Source organism: Mustela lutreola, chromosome 11, assembly GCF_030435805.1.
Source record: "Mustela lutreola isolate mMusLut2 chromosome 11, mMusLut2.pri, whole genome shotgun sequence".
Lineage (NCBI taxonomy): Eukaryota > Metazoa > Chordata > Mammalia > Carnivora > Mustelidae > Mustela > Mustela lutreola.
In genome coordinates, this window is record NC_081300.1 from 46,512,910 (window position 1) to 46,533,634 (window position 20,725).

Here is a 20,725-nt window from a genome sequence, read left to right on the forward strand (position 1 = left end):
AAGTGCTGGTTATATAACTGTTTACTTTGTGAAAATTCATCAGTAAGAAGTTTAATTTAAAAAATCAATCACTTCTATAATCAGATATCCATGTGCACAAAAATGAACTGCAAATTAAAGCTTATATCTAGTTAAAAATTAACTAAAAATGTGTAATAGTTCTAAATGAAAAACAAAACAAAACCAAAAAACCTCTTAAATTTTAAAGAGGAAGGAGAAAATCTTCATGGCCTGGGGGTAGGTAACTTCTTTAGACGTAACACCAGAAACATTATTGACAACAACAAAAAAAAGGTGAATTACATCTCTTCAAAATTAAACACTTTTACTCCGTGAAAAACACTGTCAGGGAATGAATAAAAAGACAGAAAGAGAGAGAGAGAGAGAAATAAAAGACAAGCAAAAAAATGTGAGAGGATTATTTGCAAATCACATACCCAATAAAGAACTTGCAGGCAGAATATATTTCTTGGTTTTGTAAACATACTATAGTAACATCAGATGTTACTAACAGGGAAAGCAGAATATTTTTACAACTTCTAGTGAAATCTATAATTATTTCAAAACAAAACAAAAAGATCAATTTAAAAAAAGATAGTGGTAGTTTTATTTGCCAGAATCCCTATTTTCCCATATCTCCCATATCCTAAGAATCTTCTAACACAATGCTAATGGCGATACCTTTTTTGGAGAGCAGTTTGGCCAAACCGATCAAGCTATTAGAATGTATAAATGGGGAGCCTGGGTGGCTCAGATGGTTAAGCGTCTGCCTCAGGTCCTGATCCTGGGGTCCTGGGGTTGAGTCTTGCTCAGTGGGGAGCCTGCTTCTCCCTCTGCATCTCTCTCTGTCTCTCATGAATAAATAAATAAAACCTTAAAAAAAAAAAAAAAACCGGAATGTGTAAATGTTTGATCAGGAAATTCCATTTCTAGGAATTTTTCCTAAGAAAATAACCAGAGATAAATACCAAAAAAATCTGCACATGAGTTTTTCAGTTAGTTAAGTGAAAAATTTGAAAAAACTTAAAAATTGGAAACATGGGGGGACTAGTTAGTATATCATGATATACCCAGAAGATAGAATACAATGTAGCCATAAGAAACTAAGCCATAGAAGAATATTTATTGACATGGGAAAATGTTAACAATATACTTCTATATGAAATATGCAGGATACAAAACAGTATATACAGTTTAATACCATTTTATGGAAATAAAAATAGCTATATATACAAAATCATGCATAGGAAAAAAATAGAAGGATGTACATAGCAAATGTTAATAATGGTTATCTCTAGAGAGTAGAATTAGAAGTGATTATACAATTTTTCCAGTAAATTTCACCTGCCCTCCAAACAGTATCTGCTTCATGCTAGTCTTTCTTGGGTGTGATTAGCTTGATAAAATTCTTTTCAAATATATCCTGTTTCATGATACATACCTCCAAATCATACTGTTTTTCCCATTAAAAAGTAGATGCTACTTGCTCTTACATACTGGCATATGGAGAATATTTTTAACTAATACTGTATATTATAAAATATGCCAGAGCATATAGATCTGGCTATAGAAAATTATTGTTTGGAGAATCTGAAAATCCTCTAATAGAGAGAAATTTTAAATAGAGAAAAGATGCTATCATTAGTTGGGGGTCCATAATGGTTGAATACAAATATAAGTAACTCAGATTTCAGAATTGGAGACTTTGAGATCTCTCCCTACTAGCTAACTGCCTTTGGGCAAAGGATATTGGGTTTTTTAAACAGGAAAATATGACTAATAATTTTGTAGAAAGAAGCAAAAATAAGACTTTTTTTAAAAATAAGGGCAAATGAGATCACAGATATAAGGTCTTCTATCTAAAGACCTAAATAACTGTGAGATGAAACAGCAAGAAAGAAATTCAAATTTGGTGTTTGGAAAAATTAACTGAATTTTTCAGCAGCACCAAATTCTTCCTGTTTCATATCTTCTTTCACAGGTCAGACATGCCAAAATTGTGAAGTTAACATTAATTAATGGATTTCAACTTGTTAACAGGAGCTACTTAACTTTTCGTGGAATCTGAGGTAAGTGTTCTAAATATATCTAGGACATCCTCTGATAACTACTAATCACTGGCAACATTAGACATATTTACAACAAATACAATTTGGATTTTACTTCTGAATCCATCCTAGTATAAAGCCATTTACTAGATTTTTATTAAAAATACCAAATAAGAGTTTGGGGTCTTTCAAAGGCAAGACAGCAAGGGAACAGAAAAAGAGTATTTGTGATGCTCTCCATGATGCAAGCACCATTCCAAGTTGCCTCCGAACTTCCGTTCCCTGCGTTTGGAAGAGAATCCCAGACAAATCTGCAATCAATTAATAACTTTCAATAACTGTTTGCAATCATATCTAAAGGGGGAACAGCTAATAGCTTACTGCTATATCTCAAAGATAACTGTATTGTCTAGATGCGTAGAGGTATAGGGCATAACTTACAGATGAAAGGAGGAACATAAAACACTGATATAAAGGGAAATCTGGTAATAACGAAAAAAAAGAGGGATTTTCTTTGTTTTTCCAGTCAAAACATTTGTTCCTTTTCTCTGCAAAGTCATGGAGTTGAGAAAGATGGCTGGAATGTAGAAGAAATCATGCGTCACACTTACATAACCACCGGATGACGTGCTACCCACACCAGTGTGGCTTTCCCCACCTCTATCCCCTTCTATAAACGCCCCATTAACTGCGGCAGAGCTTGTAGCATCGTCCTAATTCCTCAATGAAGATCACAAGAAAGGTACTTCCAGGATGTTAAAAAAAAAAAAAAAACAGAAACAGAATATTACACTAACACATTTCAGGGACGGGAGAAAACTACAGACACTCCCTATCTACTGCTTTACATTACAAGAATTAAACAAAAAAAGCAGAGGTTAGAAAAGTCACATTTTGAAATTTCACAATCACCAATATGCAACAGAAACGGAAGCAATAACACTTATGCAAACAAATCTGGCAGATTAATTATCACTTCAGCACATAACTACAGATGGATACTCCTGGATTTTTGCTTAATCATTACTCAATGATGAACACTATAAAATGAAAGGTGACTTACTGTGAACCAAAATCACAAGAAGAAACTCTCCAAGATCAATCTGCCATGAGCTCCTATTCCAATAAGCCATAAATAGCAGTCAAAGGCAATATTCATTTAACATAATGAGAATCCCGACGACAAGATACCAGGTATTTATACTCCTCTCGAGACATTTCTTCCCCACCTAACAAAGGCACTTGACAAGCACTGAAATGGACAGTTAATTCAGGTACTGCCCTGGGCAACTGTTACCTTCCTCAATTAGATGAAGTGGCAATTAAGTTCAAATTAATTCTTCTGAATCAGCCTGAAATACACATGAATATATCACAAGTTCTCTATTTTTGGCAGATGATATAACCAAAGAAGAAAAGACAGCGCTGGTGTCCACAATGGTTTGGCCAACTTGAGCAGTCCAGGATCCTCTCTGCACAATATTCCCTGGTGACTGTGGAATTTGTGAACAGTGATAGGCATATTAACCTGTCATATAATTTTGGGTATTAATGTTCACTCCTCTTCTTGTCTTTTCTTACTTTTTTGTTTTTTCCCAAAGCCTTAGATGATTCCTCCTAAAAAAGACATAAATATCAATGTAGTATCTCCCCATTTATATGAAGAGACTGGCTTAGGAAACTTTAGTCTAATCATATAGAATATGTATAAGAATGAAAGTATTATTACTTCCATTTGTATTATCTTTCTGTTTTATAGGGCACTTTCACTTGTATTCTATTTTAATATTTCCAAAATAAACAAGGGTAGTCAAGGAAAACACTCACTGACCTAACAGATTTACATTTGAATAATTTGGATGTTATTTAATCTATTGTTCCTTTTCCAAAGGAACGCAACAAACTTAAAATAAACTTGCTTATAAAATACAAAACAAAAAAATTCAAAGTATAAAGGCAGGCCTTCCAATGCATGCCAGGGGAGAGGGAAAGTGCTCTGACACTAACAGGGAATATCAGAATTTTACACACTGTTGAAGAACATCTAGTTCATTGTAGCATGAGCTACACAACCTCTCCCGGCCTCAATTTTAGAGCGTGAAAATTGGTCTTTAAGGGTTTTATAAAACTCTGTATGAATCTATGAAATTAAGGCTCCAAGAGATGAAGTGATCTGCCCAAGTTCACACAACAGGCTAGTCACACTGTTCTTAATAGAACCTAAGCCCACAATTTCCAATGCACCACAAACATTCTCTCTTTTCTTTTTTTTTAAAGATTTTATTCATTTATTAGAGAGCAAGAAAGAACATGCATGCGCATGGGAGGGTGTTGGGGCAGAGAGAGAGGGAGAAGCAGACTCCCTGCTGAGCAGGCAGCCTGACATGGGGCTCCATCCCAGGACCCTGGCTGGGATCATGACCTAAGCTGAAGGAAGACACTTACCAACTGAGCCACGCAGGCATCCTTCAAACATTTTGATTCATTCTTAATTTTTTCTTTTTTTTTTTTTTCATAGGCAGTGGTCAGAAACTCTCTATATAATCTCAATAACCACTCACCGGTGAATTTGTGTAGTTCCTCTCCACTAATATGTTTCTGGCACAGTTGTTGATATGTTTAAAGCGATCTGGTCCTAGTAGGATTCCTCCATACCAGCGTGATACTACCACCATGACATTTCTCACATTCAAAATCTGTTATTTTCAAAAGCATAATTAGATATACACATAGACACGTATGAATTCAAGTTTTAAAGGAGAATGAAATGACCTGCATACAAAATTGCACATAACATTTCCCCGTGACTTTAATGGCAGAACCCCATAAGTGAGCAGAGTGAGATTCCTAACATTCAGGTCACAGAATGTTAGAATAAGAAGGAAATTTAGAAAGCAAACACTGCTCCACAGTGTCCTCGAATTCCAAAGTTAGGAGCAACCTGGTAGAGTGAAGGGGAGATCATGCAGGTAGCATTCTAGTTCTTCATGAATTCAACCACAATAGCTCAGTGTAAGCAGCCTCTTGCCCCTAAGCCAAACAACAACCAAAACCTGCTTCTGAACAAACCACTGGAAGGGTTGCATGAATAATTGCTGGTGCCCACCAGCAAGGTCTTCCTCAGTTTGACACCTGTCAAATGCTGCTCTTAACTTGAAGCCCACCAATCTATAGGCCTGACCACACACGGAGTACCATTCCATTCAAGGGAATGGCCCTTTTTTTTTTTTTAAGATTTTATTTATTAGAGAGAGAGAGAGCACAAGTAAGCAGAGCAGCAGGCAAAAGGAGAGGGAGAAGCAGACTCCCCGCTAAGGAGAGCCTGATGTGGGGCTTGATCCCAAGACGCTGAGATCATAAACTGAGCCAAAGGCAGACGCTTAACTGACTGACCACCCAGGTGCCCTGAATGGCCCGTCTAGAAAACAAACCTCCACATACAGTAACACAAGAAACTTAGCAACTACCTTAAGAAAAAACCAAATCTATTCTTAAAAATAGCAGAGAATCAATGACTACCATAGAGATAAAAAAAAAGTCCAGCAGCATGAAAGAGAAATGACAAGATAAACTAAACTGGACCAGGAAAAATTTAAGAGAGAGAACATCTTAAAAAAAAAAAAAGAAACTCTAGCACACTCAGAAAAATTTTAGAAGATACTGTATCCATAAAGTCAAAACACTACACTATAAAAATAGAAAAATAGAGATGAATTCTTATTTTTTTTAATGTTTATTTATTTATTTATAAGTAATCTCTACACTCAACATGGGGCTCGAACCCATGACCCTAAGGTCAAGAGTCACATGCTTTTCTGAGTGAGCCAACCAGGCACTCCAAGAAGAAAGAATTCTTAAAACTTAAATACATGACTGCTAAACATTTTTAAAAATTCAATGGAAATCTTGGAAGACAGGTAAGAAAATGTCTTAAAACATAAGATAGTGAGATGGACAACTTAATAAAAAAGCATTCTGGGTCCATCTGGACGGTCCAATAACACCCAACTAACAGGATCTGCACAGAGACAGAACAGAGGAAACAGGAAGGACACTGTCGAGAAACAAAAAGAAGATACTTCTCTATAGCTGAAGATAATCTTCTATTGTCTGTGACTGACAGGGCTTCAAAGCACAGCACTTGTTACTAATGCTGTGCTTTCTGCCCGTTATCAAGTGGTTAAAAGTTTCTCTCAGTCGGTATTTAAAAATTAACTACAAATTCACCCAAATAAATTTCACGTTACACAGCCTAACTGATTTACTGATTCCCTTTATGGAGTTCTGTTTCATCGAAAAGTTTTATGGTGCAGAGAACAGTACTAACAGGGTTTAAGTTACACTTACCTCCATGAGATGCAGAAGACGCCCACCAGCTGCTGTCTCCCCATCATCTTCACAGTCCTGTAAGAAGGTCTGTTTATCCTCACAATATATTCTAGAAATACATAAGACAGTGTTACACATTGAAATCCCAAAATACTGCACTAAGAGTTACACCGTCATACTTGTTGCAATCAATTTACTTCCAAAAGCAGCATATTTGTCAAAAAAAATTCTTCTTCAGCTATAAATTAGACATATTTTCACTGATTATTCATTATCTGGTATATTTCATTGTTTATATCTGGGAAGGCTAGGAATCAAGGATGCCTCCTTTAAATGAGAAATGCTGATTATGGGAAGGTGAGTTTACACATTGACACTTCATTTAACCTTGAAGCTATAAGGTTACAGAGAGCAGTTACTGAGAAACATTTACTAAGAACTTGTTGTATAGAAGCCTTATACATAGTAGGCACTATGAAATGATACAGAAGAGATAAATAGCTTACTCCTGTCTTCAAAGAGCCTAAGAGCTAGTGAGACAAAAAGGATATAAAAAAGATAGAGGTGACAAAATCAACATAAATGAACATTTTATACCTTTCTCACATCTTATTCTGGCCATCAAACATTTCTCTATCCTCCCTATTCTAAGAATTATAAGATTTATTCTCTCTGTAACTTTTCCCCTGGTTGGTTATCAGTATCAGAGATAAATCATGGTATTTTTACTTATTTAAATTACCTAGAAAGTTCGCGTCTGGAATAATAACGTAGGGTTACACTGCAGCAGAATAAGCATGGTAAGTAAGTGTGAGATATAAAAAGAAAACGGTGCCAGTTAAGATGGATTTCTTAGGCCCCTAAGAAATAATACCATCTAGGACAAGGCAAATGCACCAAAGATATCTTATCAGCTGTGGCTATAAAAAGCCACGTACTACCATATCTATATACCTAGGTCAATTACAGCAAACATATTCATTTATTTCTTATATATTCATATTTATTATAGCAATCATGTTCATTCATTCACTCGTTCATCCTTCAACCTATCTTTCCATTCATTCACTCAATAAATATTTATTGCCCACCTACTATGACCAGGCTCTGTTATTATTTAGAGTTCCAAGAAAACACAGTACTACTAGACATTTTACATGGCAAATTTAAAGCAAAAAGGAGTCAGCAGTTGGTTTATATTAGGACTGTAATTATAATCTAACACTGTAATTTTATGGAACCAGTGAAGAAAATTGAAGTTATAAGTCATAACTTATGAAGTTATAAACTGTTAGGTTTTTAAAAAATGAAATCCCATGGACATTTTTGCTTTTTTCCTCACATGCCAGGAAGATAATGATGCCGTATCCCACAGCTGTGTGTGCCAGTACTAGCGCTAGCAGCTAAAGAGTGCCCCTTAACTCCAAAGCAGGAACACAGCCCCAGAACCCCAGAACCAGGAAGTCACCTTAAAAGGATCCTAAGCATTCAAAATACACAACGCAAAGTCCATGTACCAAATAAAGGTACTTTGTTTTATTTCCAGTGGGGTCCTTTAAGCCTCCACTTTGTGCCTCTTTACTCTTGGGCGACACACAATTCTGACAAGCTCAGCTCTTTCATTCCCAAGTGTCACAAAGGAGCGAGCTGGAGGGGCTGCTGCACGTAGTCATGCTGAAATTTGTGAGAAGTGATAGCTCACCATCTATTAATATGAAAAACTATAAAAATACTCACAGGAACTTAAAAACCCCAAACTGTGGGGCCTGAAATAGAATATGCAGCATATTACCTAACTTTTTGATAATTTAAGATCAACATTATGGCCAGCTATTGTTGAAGGTGCAGCCACACAGCTGCGTAGGCATAAACTAGAGAAATGAAATTAGTTTCTCAAACTTAGGTCTACCCCTTAACAACCATGTGATTTTGAAAAAGTAAAGCTTTCTGCAGGGACAGAGTTGCTGAAATAATCAGAATTAACTTCTGTAAAGCATTTGGTATATAGTAGGCACTCAGTAAACAAATGGCATGAATGAATGAATGGCTATTAATACCTCCACAGCATATTCTAATAACTGAGAGCAATCACATACTAATCACTCATTTCTATACTGATGACCCTAACCCAGAAAGAAAATATCAAAATTCTGTCCACCAATACTCCAGTAAGTAGGGAATTGTATAACAACTAGTCTTTTCTAAGTTTTGGCACGTAAACTAATGTGACTTAGTAATATTAAAAACTCACCTATCCAAAATGAAAGATTTTTTTTTTTTAGTTTCCTGAGTTTCAGAAAGCCTAGATCTTACCAATATTCTTGATCACATTTTAAATTTGCACTGTCTCTATGTTTATATTCTGATTCTTTTCAGTTCTGAATTCTGTTCTTGTAAGTCTGTATTAATCTGCATATTTAGAAATATGCCTTTCCTCTCTTTACTAACATACCGGCAAAGATTTGTATAAAACCTTAGTATTCAAAACTAAAAGGTATATAGTAAAAAGAAGCACACTTGATTCACTGCTAAAGGGAGTATAAATTGGTTCAAAAGAAAAAAATTGGCAGTATGTATCAAGAGTCTCAAAAACACTCATACTTTTTGATAATTCTACTTTTAAGAATCCATTCTTTCTTCTTTTTAAATTATATGCCCATTTCATTTCAAAAAAGAATCTGAAGTAACCTATCCTGAATATCTAAAATGAATAAAAAAGGTGTTCACGGGACTATTTTCCATAACATCAAAAAATATGAAAAACTGAACAAAAAGTAAATGGTTAAATAAATAATGGAAATATTACACAGCCATTATAATAATGTTTATAAAGCAATTGTAACAACATGGAAAAATGGTTTTGTTAAGAAAGAAAAAGGATAGTAGGGTAATGCACTGAAAAAATAAACTTTGCATAGAAGACAGAAAGAAAATGTAACAATATATCATCAAAATATATCAAATTATTATCAGTTACATTTAATGGCAGAAAATGGCTGATTTCCCCTCCAATTCTTTTTTTTCTCTTCTGTAGCTTCCAAATATTCTATATGATCATTAGTTTTATAAAGGAAAAAAAAATCCCCCAAAGCAGTTGTTATTTAAAATCATGCATCAGTTTCCCCCATTTTTTACAAATGGAACATTCCTAATATTGTGATGATCACTCACCGGTACGCATAGATGTTGTGGGTGGCACTAGCTATTTTCTTATTCTCATACAATTTGGCAAGAACCATTTTCACCTTAAAAACAGCAGTAATATAAATAAACTACTGTATACTTTTTATTTGGTTTACAAATATATGCTAGAAAAGTATCTTAAAGTATATTGATATAAATACTCTTGTACTGAAACAGTGATTTAAAGAATCCACTATGCTCTGAAAAAGCCATTTCCAAAGCTTTCTCCTCATTTTAGAGGCAGAAACTGGTACTCTTAATTGGTATAAAAATTATAGACCTGGTATTTTTTTTTCCTTCAAAGCGACAGGCAAAGCTTTACTGGAGCTGATGGAGAGGGGTCAGGCTGGCCTCTAGACCCGGTATGTTTGAGCACCAAATATCAATAAATATTTGAGCACTAACCATGTCATAGGTACTTATATATGAAAATTTTTACCCATGTAAAGAATTTTTTTTTTTTAAGATTTTATTTATTTATTTGACAGAGAGAGAGAGATCACAAGTAGGCAGAGAGGCAGGCAAAGAGAAAGAGAGGAGGAAGCAGGCTCCCTGCTGAGCAGAAAGCCTGATGCGGGGCTCGATCCCAGACCCTGAGATCATGACCTGAGCTGAAGGCAGAGGCTTAAGCCACTGAGCCACCTAGGCGCCCACCCATGTAAAGAATTTTAAAAGTAAATATGACCATTTTTTTAAATGAGCTCTGAAAATTCACCGGGTTTAATGTATCCAATGTGACAGATAAAAAATAATGGTATGTCCCAAATATAAAACCAAAATGCTCTCTGGGAGTCATCTAAGGTTTATAGAGGCGGTAACATAAGCCAGGTCCTGAAAGATGAGCGCAATCTCTTTTGCATCAAAAGAGAAGAAGGGGTGGGGGAGGAAGAAGCCATTCCATTCAGAGGACACAGTGTGTGCAAATCTCTCAGATCTAGCAAATAAAACATAAAGGATGCTCAGTTAGATTGGAATTTCAGGTAAACCACAAATAATTTTATTAGTAGTAGTATGTCCTGTACAGTAATGTTTATCTGAAATTCCAATTTAAAGGTATCCTATATTTTATCTGGTAACCCTACCAGGGACAGAAAAGAGAACGGTTCTGGAAGTGACCAATAGCTTTATGTAGAAACTGTTTAGAGTATGAATGAGACTACAAAAGACATTGTATAATTGATAAAGCTAGGATCCTATACTAAAGGGCCTCGTATAATAAGTTCAGGTTTTTCCTTTTAGACAAGGAAATACTCAAAGACTCGGGGTTGGGGATAGTGACATGTGGCCAGACCTTTCAGAAAGGTAACGGGCAAAGAATACAGAAGAAATCCTGGAGGCAGGGAAAACTGAGCTGCAGCTACAGATATCAATTTGAGTCAGAAACTGTGCAGTCTTCTGTTTATCATTTTTTAATATTTTAGGTTCTCAGATTCCTGATCAATAAAGTAGAGAATGACATCTAAGATTTATTTAAGCTCTCACAAATTATAATCCACTAAGTCTAAGTCATTATAATCAGTGAAAGAAAGAGGATCCAGGATGAACAGATTCAGAACAAAATGTCTAATGAGGACCCTAGCAACAAGATTTTGGGCAACAGCCCAGGACAAAATAGAGTTGCTGAGACAAAGAGCCAGAAGCCTGCACCAAAAGCTGTTATCTTGACCACTAGTTAATGCAGAGAAGAATTTCCTCTTCTAGAGACCAGAAGAGAGTGAAAGTGAGGCCTGGTACAAAGAACTGTATCCCTGGAGGTCGGGGCTTAGAAGAGCTTACAGTAGAGGAGCTACAGAGACCAAAGGGAAGAGACTAATGATTAAAACCTATGTTAATTAATGACACTTTTGTTGTTGTTAATTTAACTTTATAGGTTGTTACAGTTTGTGACTGAAAAGTCTCCCATTTGATATCCTTGGGTGGGAGCCAAGTCACCTAAGGTTAGGAGGCAGAAAGGAAAAGGAAAAGGAATTCATGTTAGAAAGACTCTGATCAGCCGGTCTGTCCACTGTCCCCTTCCCTGGGCATCAATGGAACCCATGCGGTTTTGCAGAACTCCCACACAATAGGACAAATAATTCTTTTTAACAAGACATTAAGCATCATAATTTTCCACCCAATGGGTTTTTCTTGTTTGAAAATCCATGATAGGGTTAAGCCCTAATTAGAATTTGGGTACAATTTTGAAAGTGGTGACAAACAGAAACAAATGACTTCCATGATTGACAGTAACTTGGGCGTAGGAAAACGAGCAAAAAATTTTTACCTTACATGAAAACTAAAAGCAATAGCAAAAATAAGGATATTATTGCAAAACCATTACTTGAATTACTTTGGTAAAACAACATCAAAGTGAGCTGGACACAGTAACTTTACCTGTTTGGGACAAACTACTGGAGCCAAGTGCGCCTGAAAAGTACTTCTTCGGTCTGTAATAGGAATGCCATGATCAATCGGAGGTAATTCTTCTATCTCTATAAATTTAAAGAATTGTATTTTATCTTTAAAATTCTCACATTCAAATACTGAAAAATTAACAATGGTGTGGGCAGAGGGTGGGGAAGGGAGCTGGGGAAGAGACATAAATTATACAGCAAATCAACCCCTATAGCCATTAATAGTTGTCTATTATAATTAAATTATAATTTTAAAAAAATTATAATTTTAAGCAAAAAGTTTCCAAATAATAAATAAGATTAGACTACTTGACTTAAAAATGATTTTCACCTGCCAAGGTCACCCAGAGGTGGGTTAGGACTGAAATCCTGGACTGTTACAGTAGCATAAATTGTTGGAAAACCTAGGACTTTATTTTGTATAGCTGTAATGTAACATCTTTTACTAATAAAGCTGTTCCTACTTCATAGGATTGACTATATCAGGAATATACCAAACTGGTATTGCAGGGAGTATCATGATTTCGAGTTACTCTGCTCCTTAAATAAGTTGAAGAACCACTAACTTAGGGGCACCTGGTTGGCTCAGTGGGTTAAAGCCTCTGCCTTTGGCTCAGGTCATGATCCCAGGGTCCTGGGATCAAGCCCCACATCGGGCTCTCTGCATGGCGGGGAGCCTGCTTCTCCTCCTCTCTCTCTCTGCCTGCCTCTCTACCTACTTATGATCTCTGTCTGTCAAATAAATAAATAAAATCTTAAAAAAAAAAAAAAGAACCACTAATTCACTCTTCACTCTGTTGAGAAACTTACCAACCATCCTGGCTGCTACATCTGCCTCATTTAGGATCTAAAGTTATTCAGGAAAAAGAACTGAAATTATTTTCTATTTCTATTCACTGATCTGTTGAATATTACCTAGTCAGCTTGCCTTATAATTAATGAACTACTTCAACTAACACATGTACAAATATTTCTTCACAGCTTTAAACAGCTTGTCCAACCTCACTACACTGGTTTGTGACAGGACTCGGACAAGAAACCAAGTTTATGCAGGACTTTTGCCTTTCTTCTGAGAGCGTCCTCTTCTTGAACGAACTGTGACCACTGTACTAGAGCAGTACTGAGGAACCAGATACTGCTTATCGTGACTATTATTTTTACTTTTTATTTTAATACTGGATCCTGTTTCCCAAAAGAAATCTTATACCAAATCCACAAATACATAAATGAATAAAATGTGAGACTAAAGCAGGAGTGGGAGTCCTGGGTCTTCTCCCCCACTTTTTCTCTTCCTGTGTATCCCCTTGCTAGTGCTGAAATATCATGCAAGAACTTTAAAATCTCATAGTATTATTTAAAAGCTCCTGTGTAGGGGTGCCTGGGTGGCTCACCAACTGATCTCAGAGTTTTAGGATGGAGTGAGCCCTCTATTGGGCTCCCTGTTCCTCTGCTTGCTCTCTCTCCCTTTGTTCCACGGGAAGTCTATTTCTCCCTTTTGTCCCACCCCCCCGCTCATGCTCTCTTTTTCTCAAATAAATAAATAAAATCTTTTTAAAAATAGAAAATTAATTAATTTAATAAGTAAAACCTACTGTATAATGCATAGGAAACACCTTACCTTCAATGAGAATGAATGTTTCCTCTGATCTATCATGTTTTTGTAAAAGACTTGAGAAAACTGATGCTATTATTCAAAATTTTAAGATACTAAAATGGAAGATACCTTCTGATCACAACATAGAGCTGATTTATCACATCAATCTATTCATAAGCTGACTACTACTAGATTATGGAACAAATTTGCTTAAGCAAAAACTAAAATCTTAAAGGCATTTTACTAGCTTTAATTCAGTGGTTGCACTTTCAATTATTACATTTATATTTGTGAGCACAGACTAAAACTTAACTCTGTGACATCAGGAGACAGCTGAAAATTTCAAAATAGAAATATAAAAACAGGATGTGAATTGAAAACATTAACACAGCTTTTCTTAGTTTCAGTTTCTCCCATCATTAATTCAAAACACTAGAAAGTCACAAAAAGAAAAAGGGTGAAGGGAAGGAGAAATTTCTTTCTTTCTCACCATTCCGACAGACCCAGCAAACACCAAAATGGCTGGTGGGCAGGAAAAAAATAACTCAATTCTCTACAAATTAGAAACTATTTCTTCTTTTTTTTTTTTTTTAAGATTTCATTTATTTATTTGACAGAGAGAGATCACAAGTAGGTAGATAGGCAGGCAGAGAGAGAGGAGAAAGCAGGCTCCCTGCCAAGCAGAGAGCCCGACGTGGGACTCAATCCCAGGACCCTGAGATCATGACCTGAGCCGAAGGCAGAGGCTTTAACCCACTGAGCCACCCAGGCGCCCGAAACTATTTCTTAACATGTGAGAGTTTACTATATTTCTACACCATTTCAAAAACAATACATAATACTGCTATCCCACTCTACTCTAAAGAAACTAGTTAGTAACATTATACCTGTTCGATTTTCACTGATATCAAAATCCAATGCTTTAGCAGGAGTTTCTGGCTGACATGCTAAAATGAGATCATCTTCACATTCTACATCTTCCTCTTCAGTTTTCTTCTTTACATCAGGGCCTATGTAGATATGAGATATTATCAGTGAACTCTGAGAGTAAGGAATTCTACTTAAAAACTTTTTGGTCTTGATCTCTAAACACCATTCTTCAATAGAAGGAATCAGGGACTTTTATGAGAAGTAGCTGACACCAAGGTTGGAGCAAGGAAAAGAAAAGATGAGCCTGGAATATCTTATGATTGCAGAGAGTAAAAAATAAAAGGAGAGATGAGCTTATAAACTTGTAAAAAGAATACAAGAGTTTACCTGAAGGAGATACTAAAGGTGAAACCTAAAATAATTTGAGCAACAACATAATGATAGTATGGAATTTTACCCCATGGAATAAAATAATATACATGCATTCATATTGATATAAATAAGTAATCAAAAAGAGACATCTCTTCCTCACAACATAATTCCAATTCAATGAATAACTAAAGAAGAAAATGTGACTCAGCATTAGGCAAACACCACAGTAATAAATATTGTTGACAAGACATACTAACAGATACTAAAATTAGTGTGTGAAAGTTTAAGGAGGAATAGGATATTATTAGCATAGTCTCAAAGTATCTCCTTTAAGGCCCTTAGAGGAAAGATGGTAACTGTGATGGCTAATTTTATATGTCAACTTGGCTAGGCCACAGTACCCAGTATTTATTTGCTCAAACACTATTCTAGATGCTTCTATAAAGGTATTTCTTGGATGCAATTCACATTCAAAATCTGTTAACTTTGAGTAAAGCAGACTGCCTCATCCAGTTAAGGTCTTAACAGAAACAGAACTAATCTCCCCAGAAGAAGAGGGAATTCTGCCAGCAGACAGCCAGCCTTCAGACTTGAGCTGCAATATGAGTTCTTCCTTAGGTCTCCAGCCTGCCCAACTACCTTGCAGATTGCCCCCACAATCTCATGAGTCAATTCCTTAAAATAAACCAATCTCTCTCTCCTCTCGTCCTAACTTCTCCCTCCCCCTCTTGCATCCCTCCCTCCCTGTCTTTATGAACACACACACACACACACCCCCTATAGGTTCTCTGGAGAGCCCTGATTAATACCATAACTTTACGGAAACACTTGGCAGATACCACCTTAACCAAAGAATCAAGGTAAACATCACCAATAATAAAGCATATTGATACCATGAGTTCCTTGAAAATATGCACTGTGAAGGACACAATGTCATTTTGTGGTATTCTTGCCAAAATGCCCAATCTTGCTCCAGCTAAGAGAAAACAATGGACAGACCCAAATTAAGGGACATTCTACAAAATAATCAATATTCTTCACAAGTGTCACGTCATAAGAAGTCATAAAAGTCAAGGAAATACTGAGAAACTATTTACAGACCAGAAGAGAGTAAGGAGAAAAAACAGCTAAATGCAATGTAGAATCCTGGACAGCATCCTTTAACAGCAGAAAGGACATTAGCAGAAAAATCAGTGAAACTCAAATAAGCTCTTTAGTTTGGTTAATATTATAGCAATTTTTGTATCCTATTCTTGGAAATGATAACTGTGGTTATGTAAGATGTTACTAAGGGAAGCAGCGTGAGGGATAGAAAAGAGAAGAGTCCTTTGTACTATTTCTGCAATTTTTCTCTAAAATAAGTTCAGAATTTTTAAAAATTATAAATAGTTGTATTTAATCTTTTAAAATTTAGTATTTCTATAGTAGAAAGAAACTATGAAATAGTAAATATGTACTGAAGATTAACAGTAAAATCCAAATAAATTACGTGTCAAGTGGGTGTCCTGGAGCGGAAAATTCTCATGAGATACCTTGATCATTAGCTTGCAGCCTTTAGTTCTTCAGAACTAAAAAACCTTCCATTTTAGTATGAAGTCTACAAAAACAATTTTGATAAGCAAAATTCTAAACAAAATTTCTAAGAAGTCTAATTATAAATTACACAACAAAAATCAGTAACTCTAAAATTTGGAGAGTGGTTAACCTATATTGTAGATATAGATGGAAAATAGAAAAATATCCTTTTAAGATCTATAATTTTTAAAATTTCCTGAGAGTTGTGTGATCCCAAACTTCCTGGGAGTCCTAAATTTTTACTGGTATACATTCCATATTTGCAATTATCCTACACTCTAGAATGGTAGATTGGCCAAAATCAATTCTGTTTTGAAACTACTTTTCCTATTAGTGCCCTAAAATGCTACAAAATCAGAACATGAATCACGAAAGTTAAAGAAAATACTTCAAAATAAACTGTCACATGGACAGACCATCTTATCTCTTAGATGTTAATGAAAGCAGTAAAAAATAGTAAAATTTTCTGAAAAAGTATATACTACTATCAACTTTACGTGTATACTGATTTTGCTAAGAGAGTCCTAAATAATTGGTTTGTTTTTTAAAAATCTCTTTCTCAGATTGAAAACAATTCTATCAGTGGTGACAATGAAATATGAAATAGTTTCACATTGTCATATAATGATTCAATAAAAGAATAACAGAGCAAACCAAAATCTCAATTTCAAAATATATTTTCAAAGTAAATTTTTATATTCTAAATGTCAGTTCAGTGAATTTTCCCAAGTTCTTTTTCTATAAACACTTCACTCATTTGAAGTTACTATCTAATTGATATACTCCAATAATTCATGAAGAATGTTACATGGTTCATACTTCCTTAAAAGCTGAAGAAAGCATAAATTTTAGACCCAAGTTCCTTAACCATAAAATCTAAGTCTGTAAGGGTATAAGATGAAACCAAAGAGGCTAAAGCCATATAGAAAGAAAGAACCATAATTACATGAGTAAATGAACTTTACAGAGAAACTTGTATTTTATCACATATAAACCATAAAACAGAATAGATTTTCATTAAAAATTTCATTTAGAATATCTAAATGGAAGTTTAGTTACTATTAAGTTAAAAGAGCATTAACAGCATGTTTCAGTCCTACCTGGTTCTGTCATCTGAGATTTTTGTATTAGAACATCTCTTATTTTCTCCACCCACAGGTAAAGAATGCTTTCACCAATATTCTGTCTAAACAAAATTCAGGGGGAAAATTCATTATTTAAGAAAATTCCTTCTCAAATTCAAGAAAATACAGACATATTTACAATCTAAGAAATTATATGCAATTTTAAAAAGAGCTTGTAAGAACAGGTTTACTAACATTTGTTGGGTGAGTATTTAATAGAGATTATTCCTATCAATAACATTAAAAATTCCAACTGGCTCTAAAATTAACATTGCTTACTTAAAAACAAGCTGGAGAGTTGTAACCAAAGAAAGAAAAGAAAATTTCTGAACTTGAATTGGATGAAGTAGATAGACATAAATGTGACTTAGTTTCTGTCAGCAGATACCTACAGCACTGATGTCACTGCTCACTTTTTTAAACTTTTTAAACAATTTCAAACCACTTATCTGGGAAATTTATCACTTGGTATAATTATTTCCACAAAGAAGAATGAAAAGCATTGGAGGAACTGCCTCAGAGAACAAATTTAAAAGACTTAAAAGACAATTAACAATGTTATATTCACTTTTTGTTTTTGACAAAATATTCTGTTGCCCAAATTGATTCATTTGGGTTCCAAATGTCTATCTTGGATAAATTAAATCCACCTCAAATGGTCATTGAGAAAAAGAACATGTCGTGGCTCATGTCCATAGAGCCATGTTAAATTATGACAACAGCAATAAAGGTCCCAGGTGTCTACTCTTTAAGGAATGACACTAATTTAGGTAAGTGTCTGTTATGTGTGTTTACACAATCACCATACTACTTCATAACAACACCTTACCTTCTTCCTCTGAAAGTTCCCCTTGAAACCACTATCTCTCTTCATCATGCTACTCATCAGTACCCACTAAAGGAAACTTTCAAAACAAGCATACAGAAGAAAACAATATTGTTCTCAAGTAATTCTGTACCCCCAAATCCTCCTCATCTCACCCATAACTCCTCAGCACTAAACAGTCCCACATGTGCTACGGTAACCTAAGATTCTTAGAGAGAGGAAAAGTCAGATGGAAAGGTTGTAAAAAATCTGAAAATTTAGCCAAATTTCTTTTAAACAATTCCCACTTCCATCCTCTCTTCTCAATAAGAGATATAGAGTATACAGACAGAGAAAAGTAAAATGTATTGAGTACATACAAAGCACAAATTTAATTATACGTGTGAACACATTTTATGCTCATGATTATCTAATGAAACAGGTATTATTTCCCCATTGCACAAATGAGAAAACAGAGATCAATTGGAGTGGAGAGATCAATTAACTTATTTAAGACAATCTTAGAAGCAGTTAAGAAGCCCAGAGCCAGATGTGAATGCAGACTTACTCCAATGCTCAGCTTGCCCACTGCATCTTACTCTCCTATCCAGCAGCTGTGACCTTCGGCAAGCCAGCCACTTGAACTCTGAGTCTGTTTCCTCATCTATAAAATAGAGACTTAGAGTATCTCATGTTACTTTACAGAGGCAGTTTCTTTTCAAGGAAATCTTAATTCACTCAACATAATTTCAAGGGCCTCATCTCCACACCAGCCCTGCAGGTATGGTAGTCAATGAGAAACCCTGGTCCCTCACCTCGGTGTTTGTGATTGTTATCCTTACAAATTTATGTTTTCATATGTAGTTCTCTCCATTTCCTAACCTCATTCTATTGAATTATGCCCACCACCATCACCAAAAATAGTATAGTAATACTAGTACCTATTGTTTATCTAGTTCGAGTATCTACTATACAGAAGTGGAACACACTTTGTTATCTCACTTAATCCTCAACCCGTCCTTTAAGGCAGGAAAATCACCCCTCTGTGAATATACATTCAAATTCAGATTTATTGTTGGAGGGGTTGTGAAAACATCTTGGAAGAATTTGTGAAGTAACTTTTCCAAATAATAAAGAATAAATTAAACCTCACCTGCAAATCTCCTCTCCACTGGCCCATGCCTTCCCGCAGAAGACTGTATAATAGCACCTCTGCCCAACGTCAGTTACTGAATGTTTCGTTCTTCCCTAGCCTTTGACAAGACTTACTGAAATCCAGTGGAAGGAAATTGCAGTGGGTATGAAAGTTTCCTGAGGAAAATGAAAATTACTTTTTCCCTTGGAATCCCAAAATCTATCACTAATGGCGTTTTTTTGTTTTGTTTTATTTTACTTGTAGTTACTATTATTGCCATATTTGTGTTTTCTCTTCGTTCTGAGATTTTAACTATTCACTAGGATTTGGTGGTTTTACAAAAGCTGAAAGTCCTCCTTCCTGTGCCTATCTGCCCCTCACCCCATCCCCAACTGGTCCTGGAAGAAGTTTGCTGAAACCTAAGGACACTAGCACAAAATTTTTTAAAAACTCATTACAGAGTGTGATGTTAAGCTTTTATTTATGAAATTAAATTATAGTAAAATAGCTAAATAGAAAGTGTCTGGAACAAAATTTGTGTCAAATTAAATGAAAGATCAACTTGGATTAAAAACTGATTTTCAGGGATGCCTGGGTGGCTCAGTTGGTTAAGCAGCTGCCTTTGGCTCGGGTCATGATCCCAGCGTCCTGGGATCGAGTCCCACATCGGGCTCCTTGTTCTGCAGGGAGCCTGCTTCTCCCTCTGACTCTGCCTGCCTCTCTGTCTGCCTGTGCTTGTGCTCACTCAACCTCTCTCTCTGACAAATAAATAAATAAAAATAAAATTTAAAAAAAAAAAATAAAAAAAAATAAAATAAAAATAAAAACTGATTTTCATAGAGATATTTTGTGAGTAACTATACTTAAAAGACTATCACCCAATCCAGAATAATCAAAACAAAGTCAGGTTACTCATGACTCTGCCTTTACTTATGGCTCTAATTGTTTTATCTTTAATTTTCTAATATTTATACTTGTTGATTGAAGGATAGAGCTACTCACTAAAATACATACTAAATTGTGTGACCTTAGACAAATCATTCAATCTGTCTGAGTTCTCATCATCCCATTTTCAAATGACAAAACTGGAAGAGAGGATTCTTTTAATAACAACAAAAACAGGAGTTGCTGTTGTATGGTGCTAATGTACATTACACGGATTATATCATTTAAACCTCACAACATTATTCTATCATCCTCATTTTATAGATGAGAAAACAGATTCAAAGAGGTCATATTATTTCAGAAACTGATTCTGGAAACCTGACCAAGCCAGCCTTGGCTGGCAAAACTTAGC

General features: G+C 35.3%; 1 protein-coding gene across 3 annotated transcripts in view; it reads right to left on the reverse strand.

Annotated features, from left to right (window-relative positions):
• Positions 1 to 1,104: 1,104 nt before the first annotated feature.
• Positions 1,105 to 20,725, reverse strand: part of IMPACT (impact RWD domain protein) — a 29,748-nt gene continuing 10,127 nt past the window's right edge. For 2 of the 3 annotated variants that reach the window (XM_059139474.1, XM_059139476.1), the window contains exons 5-11: positions 17,465 to 17,550; positions 14,435 to 14,557; positions 11,934 to 12,031; positions 9,549 to 9,622; positions 6,396 to 6,486; positions 4,610 to 4,744; positions 1,105 to 3,665 (exon numbers count right to left, since the gene is read on the reverse strand). In XM_059139474.1, the coding sequence (XP_058995457.1) occupies positions 3,597 to 3,665; positions 4,610 to 4,744; positions 6,396 to 6,486; positions 9,549 to 9,622; positions 11,934 to 12,031; positions 14,435 to 14,557; positions 17,465 to 17,550 (676 nt within the window). In that variant the 3' untranslated portion in view covers positions 1,105 to 3,596. The remainder of the gene's footprint in view (positions 3,666 to 4,609; positions 4,745 to 6,395; positions 6,487 to 9,548; positions 9,623 to 11,933; positions 12,032 to 14,434; positions 14,558 to 17,464; positions 17,551 to 20,725) is intronic. The other variant, XM_059139475.1, reaches the window with a different exon arrangement.